Source organism: Protopterus annectens, chromosome 7.part0 (assembly GCF_019279795.1).
Source record: "Protopterus annectens isolate FY-2018-M chromosome 7.part0, PAN1.0, whole genome shotgun sequence".
In the NCBI taxonomy this organism is placed as follows: Eukaryota; Metazoa; Chordata; order Ceratodontiformes; family Protopteridae; genus Protopterus; species Protopterus annectens.
Genome location: NC_056739.1, coordinates 842,021,676 through 842,043,929, shown reverse-complemented (window position 1 = coordinate 842,043,929; position 22,254 = coordinate 842,021,676). Strand labels below are relative to the sequence as shown.

The 22,254-nt window shown below is 40.9% G+C and overlaps 1 protein-coding gene across 1 annotated transcript in view; it reads left to right on the top strand.

Annotated features, from left to right (window-relative positions):
- Positions 1–22,254, top strand: part of IL17RC (interleukin 17 receptor C) — a 564,676-nt gene that overhangs the window by 278,625 nt on the left and 263,797 nt on the right. Inside the window, exon 8 of the mRNA XM_044077385.1 lies at positions 2,660–2,796. Coding sequence (XP_043933320.1) covers positions 2,660–2,796 — 137 coding nt within the window. The remainder of the gene's footprint in view (positions 1–2,659; positions 2,797–22,254) is intronic.

The following is a 22,254-nucleotide window of genomic DNA, read 5'->3' as shown; positions in this document are numbered from 1 at the left end:
TCAGAAATGCAAAGAACTTAAAGCAAATACTATGTAAAGATAATGAAATGGAATCACACACTATCTCAAGGAGAAAAGGAACTTTTCCATGTAGAAGGTGCACCATGTGCAGATATATATGTACGGATGGCTATTTCGAGCATCCAGTTACTAAAAAGAGATATGTTAGTAATTTTTATGCAGATTGCACTACAAAGAATGTCATATACCTAGCCACTTGCCTAGCATGTGACAATTTCTATATCGGAAAAATGATACGACAGATGAAAGAGAGACTGTCCAAACACATTAGTGATATAAGACTTAAAGACTATAAAAATCCCTTGGCCAAGCATATTAGAGATAATGAAGGACATAGTTTTGTATTTAGAGCTTTACATATCATATATATTTCAAAGAGAGGGGGTGATGTGAATAATAGACTTGAACAAGAAGAAATGCTTTGGTTAGGGAAACTGAGAGCGCATCAAAAACCTGGGCTCAATACAGCTTTCCCTATGAAACCCGCCCTGAAATGGCGGAGATTGAAGAGACATCTATGACATGTCAAATTGAAGCTAGCTGTTCATTGGTTGAAAGTATTTTAAAAATTAGATACTTGAGAGACACAAGTTATATGGATCTGAAGAAGGGTTGTTTGGAGTAACCCGAAAGCGCTTATCCCTCTACAGTTTTATTGTTTCTATTTCTGCAAGCTGAATAAATGTGTCTATACTTTTAGCTATTCATCTTGGAGCATGTTCTTTATGCACATCTACTGAAATGCTGGCAAGCTGTTAAACTGAGTCATTGGAATTGTTTTCAGCATTTGCATTTAAACTATGCTGAATTTTTTCATCTATGCTTTTGTTCAGCATTTGATACATATGCTGAAGGCATACTGGGACTAGGCTGGCCCTGGCTTTGTTAACTGTGCTATTTGTTGGATTTTTGATATTTTATTACAGCACACTCCTGAGTTCCGGACTTATTTTGTTTGGTTATATATATATATATATATATATATATATATATATATATATATAGACACACACACACACGCACACACACACACACACACACACACGCACACACACACACACACACACACACGCACACACACAACTGCACTTTGCTGTATGGTTAAAAAGTCCCTTTGTATTGCTTACTCCTTTAGTCTTTTTTACTCGTACTGTTTGCTTTTGCATCATTTTTTGCATTCATTTTTTTAAACCTGTCTTTCAGTGTGTGTTATATCCCACAGTCCTTTTGAAGTGAGAAGGGGTATATTATTTTGGTATGCAAAGTGTATGCTAATTAGGTGCCTAGGTGTTTGGCAGGATGCAACTACTTTTTAAGACCATCTGCCCACATTTCCAGTGTCAGCAAGTTGAGGGCTTGGGGTATGGCAATCAGCCAAGCTGTACAAATTATTATCTGCTTGCTACAGAAAAGTTTGTTGCAAATAGAGATCACATAGTTATGTCTGGAAAAATATCTAAGGTCCATGAACTTTGGAAGAAAGAGAATATTCTCATACCTGTGACTTTGGAGTTAGTGTATTTAGTGCCACAAAGAGTTTATTTATTTATTTATTTATTTATTTTGCCATTTTGTTAGGTTTAATATTTTTGACTCATTCCCTAGGAGTTTCTTTGTCCAACTCAATGAAATCCCAGTCAGTTACATTCATCTTGGCAGGAACTCAAGTTGATGAAAAATTTAAAGGAAGGAGAACTTCCAAACACAGATCAGTCATTACCAGAACTGACTGAGAAACTGCATGCAGGTAGTGATTTCCTATGGAAAACATGGATCAAGGAGTATGACATCAGGGACTTTAGCTCAACCAAAAGATACCACATCCAGTTTACACATTAGATGTAAGGAGACCATATTTTTGATTGTATTTGTAAGCTTCATATATGCCGCGGTGGTGCAGTGGTAGCATTGTCACCTTACAGCAAGAGGTTCTCCCATTCAATTCTCATCTGGAGCGCTTTCTGTATGGAGCCTGCATGTCCTCCCCACGGTCGAGTGGCGTTCAAAAGACATGCGTGAATGGGCATGCCTTCGTTGAAGGTTGGGTGTTAAGCTGGCACCTCGGCACTGTAAAAATCTACTGCCAATCATTAGCAGACTGGAGTTCTGCTGTGGCGACCCCTAACCGGGAAAAGTTGAAAGAAGAACATAATGTTCAGAAGTATCTGTATGGTGATTATTTGACATTAATTCATGTAAACACCTAGCAACTTGCTATGCCTTCTATCCAGCTTTATCTAATACTTTGTTTTTCAGGAGTAATGCTGACAAGGTAGAAGTTTTCTTATACTATTACATAATTAAATTATTACTGCCAGCTAGGCTTACTTTATATTTTTTTGTTCAGACTGACTTGTCGGACTCAGATGTGTCTGAAACACCTGGCATCTAGCTTTAGGCATGAGACAGGACCTGGTTTTCTTCATGAAGGTGTTGATGCTAAGTTTATTAGCCAGCAAAGGCTAATTGTTGTCCTACCAAATGCTGTGACCATGCATTGTGTTACTATTGCCTTGCTTGTGTTACCAGGATTCAGGATGTTGTTGTAGCTACTTTGACAGACATTGTAAGAAGTTAAGAGGAATTTCTTTGAGGTAAGATTAAGGGTGTTCATTCCTTTTACTATTATTTTCCACAGTTACAGATATCAAGGTGACAATCAATGAAAGTGACAGGACAGCTCTGATTCACAGTGTCAACTCAAAGAAAAATTTCGATCTGCAGCAATATTACAATGTGGAACCGACATGGTCTCCATCAAAACACTTCGCAAACGTAAGATTCCACAGTTTCAATTTACTGAATCTTACTGATTCTCTTTACTGTGAATGTTCTTAAGAAAACCATCAGTAACAGTAGAATTATTTGTAATTCTCAGTGACCAAGCTCATATTTATTTCAGTTAAGTATTATTTCATCCGTTGGCCAGAAAGGTCCAAATGGGCAAGGCTCATTTTTAGCAACAGCCTGAGAGAAAATATCCACAAGAGTGAAACTACATAAATTAAACAAAAATACCTGTATTATAGCACTTTAATATACTAATCTGATACAGATACATGATAGACCATTTAACATATAATGCACAGTCTATAAGAGATATAAACATTATCATGCAGTAGTTGTGGCACAAACTTGGATATGTGCTTTTGATTTTTTTTAGGTTTGTAAGTTTTTATTCTGACTACCTAAATAATCAAATATTTTAGAAACTCTACTTTTTGCAAGTTCATTGGCTTTTCTCAGAGTTCTTGTTATTTAATGGATCATGCTTGAAGACTAAATTGGAAAAAAACTCAAGAAAAATGAGGAAGTGTGACTTTAGAGAAAATGTGGAGGAACTATGGTGTGAGAAATCTGTAGAAGTTGTGACGGCAAAATTGTTGCAAAGAATCAAGACTTCATTAAAAAAAGTCTAATATCTTTCAGAATCCTGTCATTTAAAACAGCAGTGAACAGAGAAGCAGAAAATCAGTGTGATGTTACGCTTTTTCTGCCATTGAAATCTTAGCTGAGGTAGAGGGATGGATTCACAAAATGAGACTTGGACCTCAGCAATGGCTGTTGTCAAGCTCCAGTGCTAATGCTGTCTCACAGCCAATGGTTCAGAATACAAGCTCCAGCTTGACTCTTCTTGAATATTTTGAGGCATATGGAGAGATATGCTAAATCACTTTCTCAATTAAAAAAGTCCTCCCTCTCTCAGGGTGCCACTGCCCTTACAGCCGGATTTGTCAGACTTGGGACAAAAGCTACTGAGAAATTTGGCATACAGCTGGAAAACTCTCTCATTTAAAAAAAAATAAAAACTCCTAAAACATGCTGATTGCATGTAGCAGGTACAACAAATATTACATGCTTTTTACCATACAATGCTTGCATAGAAAATAAGGGGTGTTCACCTAGTATTGTGTTATTCAACATTGAGCCCTAGCTGCAGCTAAGCACTACAGACTTGTTTTTCTTTATGTGACAGGATGGGTTGCCCAGATCACTCAGTAGACAGCTTTTACTGAACAGCAAGCTGTTGTGATATTGACATGCTGTTTTGCAAATTATACATTAACTATTTTAGCCCTGCCCCCTAGTGGAATACCCCTGTTAGCAGAATAATGTTTACAGGTTACGGATGAGATTCATGCACTGATACACTAAACCACAAGAAAAAAATATCCTTATAAAAATTATTACAGTTCAACTGTAATGCCTTGATAATGGACTATAGATAGATATTGCTTAACAAACTAGCCCATAGTAATGGGTATAGTGTATCTGTTAAAAGATTTTTGTGTCAAATGCATAAAGCTGCAAGTAGATCAGAAAGTCACATTTCTTCAAAATTAGTATTTTATGCATGGGTGGTCTCTCCCACACACATGCACACACACAAAATCACACATAACATGCAAATTAATATAAACCACTTCCAAGGTTACAGTTACTGAAATAACAGAAAATAAATGTTTTGTGCACAAAAATAAAGCGATTACTTTTCTACACTCTCTTTGAAAATTTTGGAAAAGAGAACCAGTTTGAAATATTGTGCTCAGAAACTGTGCCGGATTTGTCCAACTTTAGCACTTATTTTTCAGCAGCAACTTCCATTTATACTAAACTGTATTAATATACTAATGCCAGGATTCATGAACACTCTGTGCAAGAATAAGCTACTCTTGGACAGAGTGTTCTGCGTCCGTGTAGAGCAGCAGCGTGCCGTGAATATTCATGAAGGCATGCTGCTGTACTCTCTACACAGACACGATCCATGTACGAGCACAGGGGGGTGGTCAGAGCAGTGCAGGGACACTAAACATGCCCCCTGCACTCAGAAAGTACTGCACAGCACTTTCTGAGCTGTGCTGGCATAATATTAGAGCTTAGCTCTAATATTATGCCAGTATTCAGTGTCCACGGACATTGACATGTAAAAGATAACATCGCCAGTGTCCGCGGACACTGAAAATGAAAATGGCAAGAGGAAAAAATACAGGGGGTATGTCACAGCTTCTGAGACACACCCCCTGTATTGCTAAAGCCATATGTCACTTCTGCATGCTGCAAAAGCAGGAAATGTGTGCAAGTGCACACACATACCCCTCAACCGTACAGATATTCGCAGAATGCCAGATGTTAGTCTCATAAGTGTGCTCCACTCCACATATGAGATGGTTGGCTGGAAAAATAGTGAAAATTCATTAAAGAGTGAAATTGCAAAATAATGACAGACAATGCAGTTTCAGACATTGTACCCTTCAGAAAAGTCATGGCAGTGCAAAGCATTTTATCCTATCAACTTTCTAAGTTGGCCATAGCAATGTTTAAAATCTGTCCCTATTTCTCCCCCCATCATGTCAGGCTTTGTCCTGATGCCCTAACAGGCAGAAAGCAACCTGCATAGCCCTAAAATAATAAAAAAAAAAATAGAACAGAAAGTTAAATATTTTTTTTCTGTTCCCAATAAAGTTTGAGTAGCTGAGCGGGTGTGCGCATCACACATCTATGCATAGCAGAGTTTAAATATCTAAAGGAGTTAAATCAACCAAAACAGTGAAAGTGGAATAGCATAGTGGTTAGAGCATTTGCTTAATATGCAGTCAGTCATGGTTCGAGGCCCAAAGCAGTCTATTTATTTTCATATGTGAAACATGGCTAAAATATTTTTTTTATAAATAGGTAGTGAATATTACACATTTGTTGGCCAAGGTAGTGTAGCAGGTCCAAATGTAAGGTGTCAGTTTAGTACAGATGTGAAATCCCCACATAAACACAAGTGTCCCAGACAGTATAGCCACAAAAGAATGCAATGTAATGAAAGTACATAAAATAATAATAATAATAATAATAATAATAATGATAATAATAATCATAATAAGTAATAATACTAATGATAGTCCATAAACTAATAGCTGAGCAATGCTAAACTGAGCTCAGCTGTGCTTAGCTGGAGTAAGCATGTCTGAAATATGTATGCTTAGCAAGAATTAGTGTACAACTGCTTAAAAGTGGCTTAATCACTGTATGTCCAACAGCCCTTGTTCTGCTCAGCAACAAAATAATCAGCCACTGCAATTCTTGAACACAGGACACTGTACACAATAGCCACAGTGATCTATCACTAAGCCATCTGACCTGTATATATATACATGATGTTTATCAAACATATCATTCAGTAGAGTCATTCAAGTTTTGTGTGTGTGTGTGTGTGTGTGTGTGTGTGTGTGTGTGTGTGTGTGTGTATATATATATATATATATATATATATATATATATACATATATATATATGTGTGTGTGTGTGTGTGTGTATGTATATGGGGATGTATATACATATGCACAAATAAATACATAATATATGTAGAGTATGTAGAGATATACATATGAAATATATACGTATAGATATGCATGTATAGATAGAAAAGTAAGTCAATAGATACATATATCTATGTACATAAATAAATATATATATATATATATATATATATATATATATATATATATATATATATATATATATATACATATATATAAATATAGACATATATATGATACATCCATATATATATATATATATATATATATATATATATATATATATATATATATATATATGTATTGGAGTTGCACATCAGATCCATACCCCAAACCTCTTACTGTAACAAATCTGTCCAAAAGATGTCAAAATTGGGGTCAAGGGTCCCAAAATAGTGACATTGTTGAAATATTGCCCTTATGCCTCTGTCTCCAGGAGCAACTGTTCTGCCAAGTCTTGAACCCAAGGCCCTGTACAGCATAGCCAGAGCAATGTACCACTACACCCTGTAAGCTGTACAAAGCACTGATGCTTTTCCAAACATATCAGTCAGTAGAGTCATTCAACAGTAGGGAAAAGATTCAGTAGAATCAGTCAGGTTTTCTATATATGCATGTATTTATGTATGGTGATGCATATATGTGGACAAATATAGACACAAAATATATCTATAGAGATATACATGTAAGATATATACATATATACATAAACTTGTATATAGAAAAGTAAATACAGGCACACATATATAAATATATATATATATATATATATATATATATATATATATATATATATACCTAAATACATAACAGCTACAAACAAATGCCATCTGAGGGTAATGGTGCTCAACACTAGAAGTCTAAATCTCAAAAGGCAGTCACTCGAAGCACTCCTTATTCACAAAGGATGCGCACACGTCCACACTGGTAGCCCAACATAATGCATCACAGATACTGCAGGTGTAACTAACATAGGGTAAGACGGCAGTTCAAGTTGTAGCCTGCTACAGGTTCCCAACCATGACCCAAGAATCAAACCCCACATTCCTAAGTGCCCTGGAAAATATTACTGTCCAACCTAACACTATCAAACTGGTTGACCTCAACTACCCCTCCATTAACTGTGAAAGCTACCCATGTATCAATGCATTTGCTCAATGTTGCCTGGAATGCATCCATTCCAATGGCCTGGACCAGCTTATTTCTACACCCACTACAAGTAGCAACATCAATGACGTAGTCAGTACTAACATGTGTGACTGTTGGTGTACACCAATAGTCAACTCTGCCAATGTCATCACCTTAGAAATCCACATTGCTCCCACCCCCCCCCCTGCAAAGGTAACCACCATGAAAAGCCTGTCCAAAGCCAACTTTGGCCTCCAAAGATCAGAGGCGGCTAACCTAATGGCACCCTTGCAAATGGAGACTAGTTGCATGAGCTCCAAACACACACCAATGCAGTACGAACACATACACAAATGCATGGATTCCACCATACCCAATAGAAACAAAACACTCCACTCCAGAAAAGGGAAGCCAATCTGGTGGTCCCCTGCTCAAACAACTTCACAACAGAAGGAGGAAACTGATATGGAATAAGTTGAAGTCCCAAGACTGGAAAAAAAACCTTCTCGGCCTCAACAAAAAGATGAGATTCCTCATCAAATACTCTAAAGCTAGCTGTGAAAACAGAATTGCAGCAAACACAGTAAAGACATCCACAAGGCCTTCTATAGTTATGTAAAGAATCTCCACAGCAATACCAACATGTGCTGTGAGCTACCGCACAATGGTACCTCCTGTACTGAGCCAGCAGATATTGCCAATATACTGGCACACAGATTCAGTGGCAACTTTACCCTTCTCCTCACCCCCAAAGGACCAATCACAATACTAGTACACTGCCAGGCACCCAGTAGTACTGCTGCTTTGGATAACACACCACTGTCCAAGACCAAGAATATAGCTTCTATTGGACTTGGCAATATCCCCGGCTGTCTTCTGCACGAACTACAGAGTGAACTGGCACCTCGCCTGTGTGCCCTGTTTAGTCACATCATCACCTCAGGCTTTGTCCCTACTGACTGGTGCACTGCTACAGTTATCCCTCTCCACTGAGGAGGAGTGGCTGCAGACCCTGAGAAGTATTGTCCCATTAGCCTGACAAGGCTGTCATGCAGAGCTATGGACCACATCATCATGGACCTAAGAAACAGGAATATGGGAGTCTCTAGACACATGATCCCACACAGTTTGCTTTTGTGAAGGGTAGATCATGCCTGTTCAATCAACCTGGTCGACTTATTTGAGTCAGTCACCAGAGCTGTGGATGAAGGCAAGGTTGTTCATACAGCCTACCTCAATCTGGCCAACCCCTTTGATAACATTCCCCACTCAGGGTTCATGGATAAACTCATTAAGCTACACATCAACTACTATAACAGTAGGTGGGTTGCAAACTGTCTCACAGATAGAACCCACAGTGTGAAAGTAGCTGAGCCCAAGTCAGACTGCTGACCAGTCATGTGTGGAGTTTCACAGGGTTTGGTCCTGGGACCTCTCCTGTTTGGTACCAACTTTTCTGAAGTCCATGCCAACATGAAGGGACTCTGGCTGACAATGTTTGCAGATGACTGCAAGCTGGGAGCTATTAACTACCTAAATGATATTGACATCCTACAGAAAGGCCTCAGTGAGACTAATGACTGGAGTCAAGAGCCATGGCCTTAAGCTCAATGTCAATGAATGTGTTGTCGTCCCCCTTTAGGATGTCAGGCACCAAGAATCAGACACCAGTGTGAAAGTGTATACCCACAACCAATTCCTCCACAGTCACAGTAACATACCGATAGGTCAGGTGAACAGTAGAGTATACGGACTGTGTAAAGAAATACATAATAGTTTTCCAGTCACACACTATCCCTACATATAGTGGTCCAATTCTCAGTGTAGTCTGAATCCTGACCATGATACAGGACACGCCTCAGTCTGCTGCTACAAACGCATACAGCCAATAGACTAGCAGACACTGGAGCAGCATGCACAGTCAGATAAAAAAGGAGCCATAACACTTACATCTACCCCCACTCCATACACAGCCGAAATAACATGTACACATGACATGTGAACACAATCCCAACAGTCTGTCAACAATGGCCAGTCATGCACAAACCTCTCAAATGTACACTTCACCTCAGAATGTACAGGCTCAGGACTGATATCTATGGCCTCTTCCCTGTAATATGTCTGTGGGTCTACTACAACACTGGGATCGTATGAGGAATGCAAGCAAGAAATAATGCTACTAAATACATCTGAGCCTCATAGTGCATGACATCTGGACAAAGCCTGACATCATTTGGGGACAGAGGCACAAACACAGTCATAGATTGGACATATTGGTGTCAGAAATTTAGGCAGTTGCTGATGTTACTGGGTGTGTTGTAACATATCCTTTATGAGGAATATGAAGGCAGTAATACCAATGGAGTTTAGTATTTACTGACTGCATTCCCCAGAGCCCCTGATTGATTTTCCAAGGACAACTGTCTGGGGAACAAACAAAACATAATACAGGCAAACATCTGGCCAGCCTGTGGACAGCATGCCAGTGGAGAAGGATGTCAGAGACATATCAGTGTCAGATGTGAAGTCATTCACTAAATGCATGTCCACACAACCCCTGTCAACCTATTAACCCACCATGTGTATAACAGCACTGATGATGACACAGAATCTGTTCACAATTCTGGAGATATGTCCCTCATGTTGTTGTGCTGTCTCTAGATGTCCTGTCCTGTGAAGTATTCCCACCTATTGTCTGTGAATCTGTAGCCCACCACCTCTGTAATGTCTCTCTCACACAGGCAAGTAATAGGGCCAAGGCCCACATGAAGAATGCCCCATTTGTTGGAGCTACCAGCAGTGCCCAGACCCACAGCACAAAACTATGTGGGCACCTACATAGTTGTATGGCCTTAGCAATACTTAACATCTGCACATCTGCACAGAGGACAGACAGGAAGTGGACAGCAAACATGTTATGCATTAGGATGAATGTCCTGAATCATAGAAGTCTGAAAGTGAAATGTATGCCATTACTACATGACAGCAGTCCTCAATGACATGGGCAAAAAACATAGTACTCTACAGTTTATATAATACTATCATATTAATATCCAATAGGAGATACATAAAGACACACAGCTGAAACACCAAGAACAAGATAGCGTAGTACTCAGAGTCCCAGCTCTGCATGCAGAGGTGCATGGCTGTAGTACTACAATAGGCAATCTAAGTTTACATGGAAAAGCAGTGTTAACAGTACTAATGGCATAATACAATACGTGTGGAGTCATATTCATCAACCAATGTACTGTAGCTGGTGTAACATGCACGTGTGAGTGCATGTAACATGTGATACTACCCATGTATAAGAAATAAATAAAACAACATGTGATACTACCCATGTATACCCAAGTGTCCTGTGCAGTATAGTCAAAGCCTTGCTACTGTAATGAGAGCACATAAAAGCATGTTATGTACAGGAAATTAAATAAACTTATAACATGATGTCATTACTCTGCTATTTTATGAGATTGGAATGTGAGCAATGGTTACCAGGGCAGAGCTATGCTTAGCAGGTTTACACATTGCTTAAATGTGAATGATAACCAGTAGTTAGCTCTGCTAAGCATATTTGCGCACTGGTAAGCATCAGTAAGCAAAGCAAAGCCTATACAGTTTAACCGCCTATTGGTTTAACCATGTCTTAGTCCTGCTTAGCACCACGCAAACCCACTAACAACTGCTTAAAATTGCCTTAATCACTCTGTATCCAGCAGCCCAGACTCCAGCCAGCAACAAAATAATCAGCCATGCTCAGTCTTGAGCCCAGGATGCTATACACTGTAGTCACAGCAATTTACTACTAGGCCATCTTAGCTGTGAGATGTCTGGATGTTTTTTACAACATACCATGCAGTACAGTCAGTTTACAATAGGAAAGGCACACTGTGCAATGAGGAATGATTATTTACAAATATATACGTGAAAAATAAATTTACATATATAGAGGGATAGATAGATATGTGTGGAGATACATATATATGTGTAACAATATATAGATATATTACCAAGAAATACTGATGTGTGTGTGTATATATATATATATATATATATATATATATATATATATATATATATATATATATATACACATATATATGTTTGTCTTTTCAGCTTTTCCCGGTTAGGGGTTGCCATAGCAGAACTGTAGTCTGCTAATGATTGGCAGTCGATTTTTATGGTGCCGAGTTGCCAGCTCAACGCCCAACCTTCAGCAAAGGCACTCCTATTCACGGATGTCTTTTGGAGGCCACTTGACCGTGGGGAGGACATGCAGACTCCACACAGAAGGCACTCCAGCCAAGAATCGAACAGGAGAACCTCTTGCTGTGAGGCAACAACGCTACCGCTGTACCACCGCGACTTTTGGACCTGAGTTTCAATTCATATGAATTATAAAAAAAACCCACAGATGGTAAGATTCAGACAAACACAGAAAAACAACATTTAACTAGTCTCACTACATTTTCCTAACTGAGTTAAGAACTACTGTTCCCTACTTACTTGTAAAACCAAGGCATGATGAACTGGATGGGTATCTTGTGTCAGTTCCAATAGCACAGTGCTGAGTGTCACTATCACATCTCTCACTAATATCTAAAATACAACTTCAGTGCTGGCTACAGGAGGACATCACATCTGGTCACCTGATTCTGTGGTTTCTACAATAACCTCCTCACTGGAACCTGAGCCAGGATCTAGCACAGATGTGTCACAATAGACAGCCAGAACCCTGTTAAGACTTATTCCAGCATCTGGAGACTGTAAAACAATTCCAATGCTTTCATCCTTCTGCAGAGACTAACCAGCCATTCTCTGGCAGCTGAGGGTAGCAGTTATTTCACCACTAAAAACAATAAGATGAGGACCCCAGCCCAAACATTTTGTCTTTGGCTACATTCAGACCCGTGAGATAAAATATTTATGGCCTAAACCAAGTCATTTAATTTCAGAGCATTTATATATATATATATATATATATATATATATATATGCATACATGTCTCTAAATGCCTGGAGCAGCATACACAGTTGGATACAAAAGGACCCATAACACTCACATATAACCCCCCAGTCCAAATAATAAGTGAACAGTATGCTGCTACAAACTCATGAGATGCCATACACAATAGCCAGACATATAATATAATGAGAGAAGATAGCAAACAAAAATACAAACCGCCAGTAATTCACACAAGTTCATTTTACTCTGATGTCTTTGCCAAAGCCTTCAAGGAGTAACACATTACAAGAAATGCTTGCCTTAATTAGAAGATGCAATTAACACTTAAGTACATTTAAATACACAGCCTCCAATTACAATCCTCATTCAGCCCCTAGGGGATAAAGTATTGCATCTAAAAACATAAATTGATTCTGTATATAACAGTTGTTCTTTTATGACTGTTTGATCAAACTGAGAAACAGATTTTTTTCCAAAGCAGTACCTTGTAACCTACTACACTTATTTACATGTATATACACAGCCTCCAATTACACAACTCATTTAACCCCCTAGGGGATAATGTATCACATTTAAGAATGTAAACCGATTCTGTACATAAATGTTCTTTTATGACTACTACCCCCATGGTGAGAATTACTAAAATGTACAGCCATAGAACTGTCTTCTTTCTCATCAGTAATATGTCTCACATGTTCTAACAGCCTAGTTTTAAAACACTTGTTTCACTCCACCACATAAAATACGTTAGAAGGGCTTCTAAGAGCATTGTCCATACACCAACCTCTTGAATGTACAGGGTCCCATGTGTTGTCTACCCTTTCCCCTCAGCAAGAATGACAGAACAAAGTAATGGTAGACCCTGACTATCAACCTCCTACTGTATGGCATCTGTACAAAGCCTGACATAATTTGGGACAGAGACCCAAAAACATGGCCATACTTGAAATATTGCTGTTGTACCCTGAGACAATTGCTGGTGTTACAAGGTTTGTTGTAACATATCATTTCTGAGGGTTATAAAGTCTGAAATACAAATGGATGTTAGCATTTACTGATTGCAATCACCAGAGTATGCTACTGATTTGCCAAGGACAACTCCTGTCTGGGAAACAGACCAAACATAACAGGCAAACCTCTGGCCATTATGTGGATAGCCCTACAGTTGAGAGCTTTGCAGACACATAACTTTGTCAGACTGAAACCCATGCAGAAGTAGCATATTCAGACAAACCCTGTTAAACAAGCATTAATCAAAACATATAACAGCAATACTCACATTCTGCTCTAATTCTTGAATCTTCATCATTTAGTTGGCTTGTCTCCAGAGGTCTTGTTCTAAGAGGTATTAGCTCACACACCTCCAGGATGTCGTCCTCACAGGTAAGGGAAAGGGCCAACGCCCACATGGAGTACTCAATTATAGGAGTGTGTTGCCATGACATTGGCTATTGGAATAACTACACAACTGCTCTGCAGGCAATCAGCAACTGGGGAACACCAATTGGTGCTCAGGCCATCACATGGGCATGAGCATTACCTATAAAAGACAAGCTGTCATCTATTCAAACCACCTCTGTCATAGACAGTCCATCAGTGCAAGCCTGAAGTAGTGTGAGAAATAAAAAACAGGATATATCAGTGAAAATTCCAGAAAAAAGAAAAAGGTATGTGAAACACGTAAGCACGTAATTGAATTCAGTGTGTGGTCTGTAATAATGGAAAATAGGGGTTTGAAAGCATATGTCTCAACAAGACTTGCTGTACTGATGTACTGCTGAACAGCAGTGATGGCCAGAGCAGGTGGCTCTGTCTGTAGTGACTAGGCCAGCTACTTGCATGTTGTACATATCCATATGTTACATGTCCATATAACTATGATACACATGTTGTCTTGTAAATATGAGACAAATACAAAGAGCATGTGCAGAGTAAAGTACTGCTGCAAATGTGTGTGTTGAACTGCATGTTATATACTGAGCTCATGCCATTCAACTGTCCAGTGTTCTGCACACTGACCATATGTGTGCCTCATATTTGTAGTCATTTACCCATAGAGTTGTGTTATGTCTGTCAAATCCTTGCCAAAGCTGTGAAGACTGACATTACAATATCCCCCTTTATTGTCCTCTGGCTTTTCCCATTCGGGATTGCCACAGTGGATCATCTGTTGTGATTTCTACCTGCCCTCTGAATCTCTCTCTCTCACACCAAACACTTGCATGTCCTCTCTCACCACATCCAGAAACCTTATCTGAGGCCTTCCTCTCTTCCTCTTACCTGGCAGCTACATCCTCACCATCCTTTTCCCAATATGCTCACCACCCCTCCTCAGCACATGTCCAAACTGATGTAATGCTGCCACTCCAACATTGTCTCATATCCGTCCAACATGGCCTGAGCCTGTCATATACACATTGCTAAACCTGTGCACCCATGTCACAACCAGTGCAAATCATAACATCTGTAACTCTGCCATGTGCAGCTTTGACTCCTGCCTTTTTTTCAGTGTCACTGTCTCCAACCCATATAACATAGGTTGTCTCACTACCCTCTTGTAGACCATACATATAATGCTTACTGGTACTCGTCTGTCACATATCACTCCTGACACTCTTCTTCTACTCTCTTCTTCACCTGCTCTCCTCATTACTCTGAAATGTTGATCCCAAACATTTGAACACATCCACCTTTGCCAACTGTACCCCATGCATCCTCAATGTTCCACTATCCTCCCTCTAATTCTCACACAGATATTCTGTCCTAGTGCTACCGGCCTTCATTCCTCTCCTGTCTAGAGCATATGTCCACCTCTCCAGGGTCTCCAAAAGCTGTTCCGTACTGTCAAATCACAATGTCATTTGCAAACAACTTAATCAATGGGGACTCCGGTATGATCTTGTCTGTCAAACTGTCCATCACCATTGCAAATCAGAAAGGGCTCACAGCTGATCCCTGATGTCATTCCACCTCCACCTTAAACACATCCATCAATCCCAATGCAGACGTCAATGCTGTCACACCACCCTTGTACATATCCTGTACCACTCTTACATATATCTCTTCCACTCATAACTTCATCATACAATACCACAACACCTGTCTAGGCACCCTATCATATGCTTTATGTACGTCCAGAGAGACACAGAGCAACTCTTGACCTTCCTTGTATTCCACCAGTAACAGTCTCAGAGCAAACATCACATCGGTGGTGCCCTTTCCATGCATGAAACCATACTGCTGACCAGTACTCCTCACCTCCCTGCGTAACCTAGCTTCCACTACTCTTATCCATAACTTCATGCTGTGACTGGTAAATGTTATCCCTCTGTAGTTACCACAGCTCTGCACATCAACCTCATTCTTAACACCATAACAATGCACTTTCTCTCCACTCCTCATGCAACCTCACATTTCCCAAGGTATCAGTAAACAGTCTGGCTAACACACCACTGCTATTTCCCCTAAACAACCCCATGCTTCCACAGGTGTGTAATGTGGACCAACAGGCTTGCCAGTATTAATCCTCTCCATAGCTATTCTTACATCCTCCTTGTTAAGCCATTGCACTTCCTGATTCAACATACCCACATCATCCAACCTTCTCTGTCTCATTCTCTTCATTCATCAGCCTCTCAAAGTACACTGCCCATGTGCTCAACACACTCTCCTCACTTGTGAGTACATATACCTCATTATCCTTTATCATCCTTATCTGCTGCATGTCTTTCCTAGCTCAGTGCATCTGTCTAGCCAATTGGTACAATTCCTTTTATCCCTCCTTACTGTCCAACCTGTCATAGAACTCTTCATATGCCCATCCACAGCCTTTGCCACCTCTCTCTTTGCCATACACATCATCTCCTCATACTCCTGCCTACTTTCCTCATCTCTATCACAATCCCACTCCTTCATCCCCAACTTCTGTCTCTGTATACTTTCTAGTACTTCCTCAGTCCACCAACAGGTGTCTTTGTATACTGTCTAGTACTTCCTTAGTCCACCAACAGGTATACTTGTAATGCTTCCTCCATCCACGTCACCCCAAGCACCCATCTAGCTGTCTCCCTTACCAGCTTTGCTGTACTTAACCAAATATTTGTTAGATTGTCACTGCCACCCAGTGCCTGTCTCAACTCTTCCCTGAACTCCACCTCACAAGCACACTTTTCCAATTCACACCATTTGATCCTTGGTGCCGCCCCCACAATCCTCCTCATCTGAATCGGTAACATCATCTCACATACCAACATTCTATGCTGCCTAAATACACTTTCCCCTGTCACAACTTTAGAGTCTCCAATCACCTTCAAACTGGCCATCCTTCATTGGATATATTACACCTGTGTGCATCTTACTCCACTCTTGTATGTCACCGTATACCCCTCCCTCGTGTTATAGTGTGTATTCACCACAGCCATGTCCATCCTTTTTGCAAACTCCACTACCATCTCATCATCTCCATTCCTTTTAACACCATACATATCCATCAATTCCCCATCCCCTGTGTCCCTTTCACCAACATGCCCATTGACATCTGTTGCAATGACTAGTTTGTCACCATTGAGTACAGTCATCACCACGTCATCCAACTGATGTCACATTTCTCTTTCTCATCAATCGCACAATCAGCTTGAATGGCATATGCACGAACAGCAGTCATCATTACACCATCGGCTTACAGCTTCAGAAACATCACTCTATCAGACACTTATGTCATCCTCCAAAAACATTCTTAGCATACTGTTCCTTCAGCAGAAGCCCTACCCCCTTCCACCTCCAGTCCACACCTTGATAGCACAATTGTGACCTGCCTACCATACACCCAGCCATGATCCCCTTCTATGTGGTCTCTTGCATGCACACAATATATCAACCATCCCCTGGCCATCATATCAGCTAGCCTGGTCCCTATACCACTCATACTGCTAACATTAACAATTCTTACCCTCAATACCTCCCCCCAAGCCTTTCCCCCCTCTTCCTGCCATATGACTGTTGGACATCCTCCAGGGGTTGGGTGTTAGTGCAAAGGCTACTGTGCTATTGAATGACTCAAGCAATATTGAGACACTGTCACTGATTTTGTCCCATTTCACCCATGTATGCATGGCATCCTACAGATGTCCTACTGTAGCAGGTTGAGAGGGATGACTGGGCAGCAAGAGTGTGAATTTAGTGTGCCATACTGACATAGAACAGACATGTATGTGAGATATTAGCTATGCACATGACAGTATGTGTATGTGACCACTTCATGAAAACAGACATGGGATGCAAAATGTCAGTTAAAACAGCTGTATATGTTGTGCACATGTGTAATCTTAGTTACTGTGCACCCAAAACAGTGACATTTCTACAGCTACTGGTTGTTGCATTGCCCTGACACAGCCATGGTTAGTACAGTAAGCATGAATATCATGACTAAATTGGAGAGGTGTCCAACTGTGTTATGCCTTTGTGGCCATGTCCACTACAAACAACTGATTGAACACATACCTGGCTGTATGGACTCAGCAATACCTTACTTGTCATACCTGCCTCCACCAACGTAGACTAATCCCCTTTGCTGGACAGCAGCATTACACAAACCACAGACTCGGTCCCCATAGTGGCTGTACAGGGCAAAGTTGGGGCAGGAACCAACCTGGCATCAAGTCAGCCATTGTCTAAACAAGCATATAAGGTCACAGGTAGATTACTGTAAGGTCAACTATGAGTACAAATTGGAGACATCCACCAGGGACAATCACAAGGCCATTTTCCTATATGTCTGCAATCTCAGAGGCAGCATACCAACCCAACCTGTAATGGTGGCCAATCAGATCACATGCACACACAACATAGCTATAGGCATCCTGATGAAGATAGGGTTAGGGCAAACATCCCCCCTAACTCAGGACCACTATAGGTGGATATATACTGCACCCACACCCTTCCCCTCATCCCCAGTGAGCAGGTACATATTGCCTACTGAAAGGCAACAAGTGTAAGTATCCATGGGACATCATATCATCCCTGTCTGCAGTCTGCATAAACTCAGGCATGTGCTCCCAGCTCCATTACACACTGTAGTCACACCAAGCCACAGCACCATCCACACACCATCCGCATGGAAGATGGCTAATGTCATCCATTTACACAGACCTGAATGAGGAATGATGGATTATGCAAACAACTTGCCCTCACTGTGGGCAATATGACCCATCAGGACCAGAAGTGCAATGCTAGCTGATACTGTGCTGATAGATTACAGGGGTATGCTGTGGTTGTGAGTGGTGGCTACTGGTATGGTTGTGAGTGTTGGCTACTGGTATTCAAGGTACATGTGCAGGTACTGGACATACTGTTGCCAAATGTATGGGGTCCTGTGACGTGTTTCCCTGTTAGTGTCTTCCAGGTGCAATGTCACATCATCGGCGAGAGACCTTTTCACCAGTGGAATGCAACCTGATAATGGAAGTCATAATACAGAACCACACAGTACTGTTGGGCCGAAGCCAGCAACATCTGCAGGAGAGGACCACCCTGTGGGATGACCCTGTCCACAGGGTAAATTAGGTGGGCCTGCACACACGTACATATCAGCAGGTGTGGCATCATGCCAGCAGCCACATACACCATGCCTGGCAAAGGGTTGATGCCATGGCCAGGGACCCCACAACCACAGGTGAGAGCCCAGCCATCCAGCCCCCACTGACACCAAATGAGGAGCTCCTTGCCAAGCTTGGGCCACCCATCACAGTACAACAACAGGGTACAAAGCCTCACTTGCTGGAGGTGAGTGGCACACACACAGTGGACAAGGAGCATGCAGGTAAGGTCCCAGTGGGGATTAGTAGACTACTGTATGAAACATACTTGTATCTGTACAGTATCTACATGCCTGTGCCAGGTCATATTGCAGTTGTGGATGGGGATTTCTAATGTACAGAAGTGCAAATTTATGGTGAAGGACAGCAAAATGTGTTGTATTGGGTGTTGTACTGTACATGTGCTGACATGCTGCATCCATCCTTTTCCAAGGGTACATGTGAGCCTGCTGACAATACATCTCTCCCACAACTACTTAGGTCACTCTGGTCTGCATATGGGACAGCAGCCTGAAGCTGGTGGGTATGGAATTTCTTGTTTGTGCTTTGGCAATACCCCAGGCATGTGGAGAGCATGCAGGTTACCATGCACACAACTATGACTAATACCCATAGTGCTTTATGTGCATGTTCAAATGTGGTGGGATTAATTGTATTACATCAGAGTGGTCACCAAAGGGGCATATCTGAAGAGAATGTAACATTCCTGTAGCATACCTCACAACTTGTCAGTGCAAGACGTCTGGACAGGCACCATCAAAATGTGTTGGACAAACTGACTAAGGTAGGGACATGTGTGAAACATTGCTGTTATACAGTGGATATAAAATGTATACACACACCGGTTAAGATGCTATTTGTTTCTGAAATATACTGATTGAGACTACAATATGTCAGTCCACAGCTTTCCCAACCTTTAGCGTGACCCATGACATGAACAATTCACTTGTAAAACCAAGCATCTGGAATCATGTATGCACCTAAAAGTTTGGACAAGTGTGAGGGTAGCAGACGTTGTATCAGTATGCTGTTTCAGTCAGGTATGATACCTGACGCTGCCATATGTGTCAGTACACTCACTGTGGCCTATTTGGCAAGTATATCACATACGCGGGCATTGTTAAGGCAGACAGAGCACTAATAGTTTCCAAACATCTTGATGTTCCAGACACATCTGTACAGAGGACTGGTATGGACTGTACAATGGTTTCACATGCTGCATGTGAGGCAGATGCCATAACCACCCAATATAAAGTAATGGCATCAAGAGGTGGTCACCTGCCATGTATGGTACACACATCAAAATGGTATCAGCCACACAAGATATCACACATACACACACACACACACACACACACACACACACACACACACACACACACACACACAGACACACACACACACACACACACACACACACACACACACACACACACACACACACACACACACACACACACACACCAGTATTCAGATTAGGACTCCTACCTATCTATTTATGTCTACTATAGTGTTACACAATCAGACACACCACGAAGCTTACACAATTTTATCTCTTCCAAAGGTACTTGTAAGGTGAATGACATCAACAGGGCTACTAAATTAGGATGAGTATGGTGTTACACAACTCAAAATGGTATAACCTTCACAGTACATGATTCTCGCACAAATAGTTGCCATTACTGAGATTAGAACTCCTGCCTATCTAGTTATCTGTATTATGACATTACACAGTTATTAGATGCACCACACAGCTTATACAATTTCACCTTGTTCAAAGGTAGTTCTAAGGTGAATGACATCATCAAGACTACTAAATTAGGATGAGTATGGTGTTACACAACTCAAAATGGTATAACCTTCACAGTACATGATTCTCACACAAACACACACACACAAACAGTTGCCAGTATTGATATTATGACTCCTGCCTATCTAGTTATCTGTATTATGGTATTACACAGTTATCAAACATGCCACGCAGCTTACACAATTACACCTTGCCCAAAGGTACTTCTAAGGTGAATGACAACAGCAGTAGTAAAGTAGGGTGGGGGAAGTGTAATGGGTGTAACACAAATCAAAATTGTATAAGACACACAGTGTCCAATTCACACACATGCAGACAGTTGCCAATATTGGGATCATAACTCCTGCCCAACTAATTATTTCTACTATAGTGTTACGCAGTTATCAGACATGCCACATAGCTTATACAATTTCACCTACTCCAAAGGTACTTCTAAGATGAATGACATCAGTAGGACTTCTAAACTGGAGTGAGGGGAAGTGAAAAGGGTGGTACACAAGTCAAAAATGGTATAACCTACACAGTACATGATTCTCTTCTCTCTCTCTCTCTCTCACACACACACACACACACACACACACACACACACACACACACACACACACACACACACACACACGCACACACACACACACATGCCAGTATTGGGATGAGAACTCCTGCCTATCTAATTATTTCTACTACAGTGTTAAACAGTTATCAGATGCACCATAGAGCTTATACAATTTCACGTAGTCCAAAGGTACTTCTAAGGTGAATGACATCAGCAGGACTTCTAAAGTGGAGTGAGGGGAATTGTAAAGGGTGGTACACAAGTCAAAAATGGTATCACCCACACAGTACATGATTTTCTCACATACACACTTGCCAGTATTAGGATGAGAACTCCTGCCTATCTAGTTATGTCTACTATAGTGTTATGCAGTTACTGCATAAACTGCCGAGCTTACTAGACTTACAACTGGCCAAAGGTGCTGAGAACTGCACAGCTGAGGTAAAGTATTACAGGTGACAGGAAGTCTGCCTTCAGTTTCTACCCTACATCTTGCAAGTTCTTTGTGTCTTGCACTTCAAATAGTATTATAGCTTTGCACTTCAATAGGCTATTGTATCAATAAGTATATCACACCTGGGAGCCATCAACAGTACTCATTCATCATGGAATTAGCCCCAGTACTTACTACTTATGACCACCCCTCTTGGCATGATTGAAGTGCGGTTTTCTGTGCTTTCATCCATTAACCTGGTGCACTTGTCTAGTCTGAGGTACTGTTGCAACTGCCTCATGGACACAGACAACCTTCTCCTCTAAACTCCAAACACTCAGACCAGTGAGAGTTACCCCTGTATCACCAAATGTGGAAATATGCACTCTCCAGCAAAGACTGGACTAGCTGATCAAGAGGATGAGATCAACACCTGCACCAC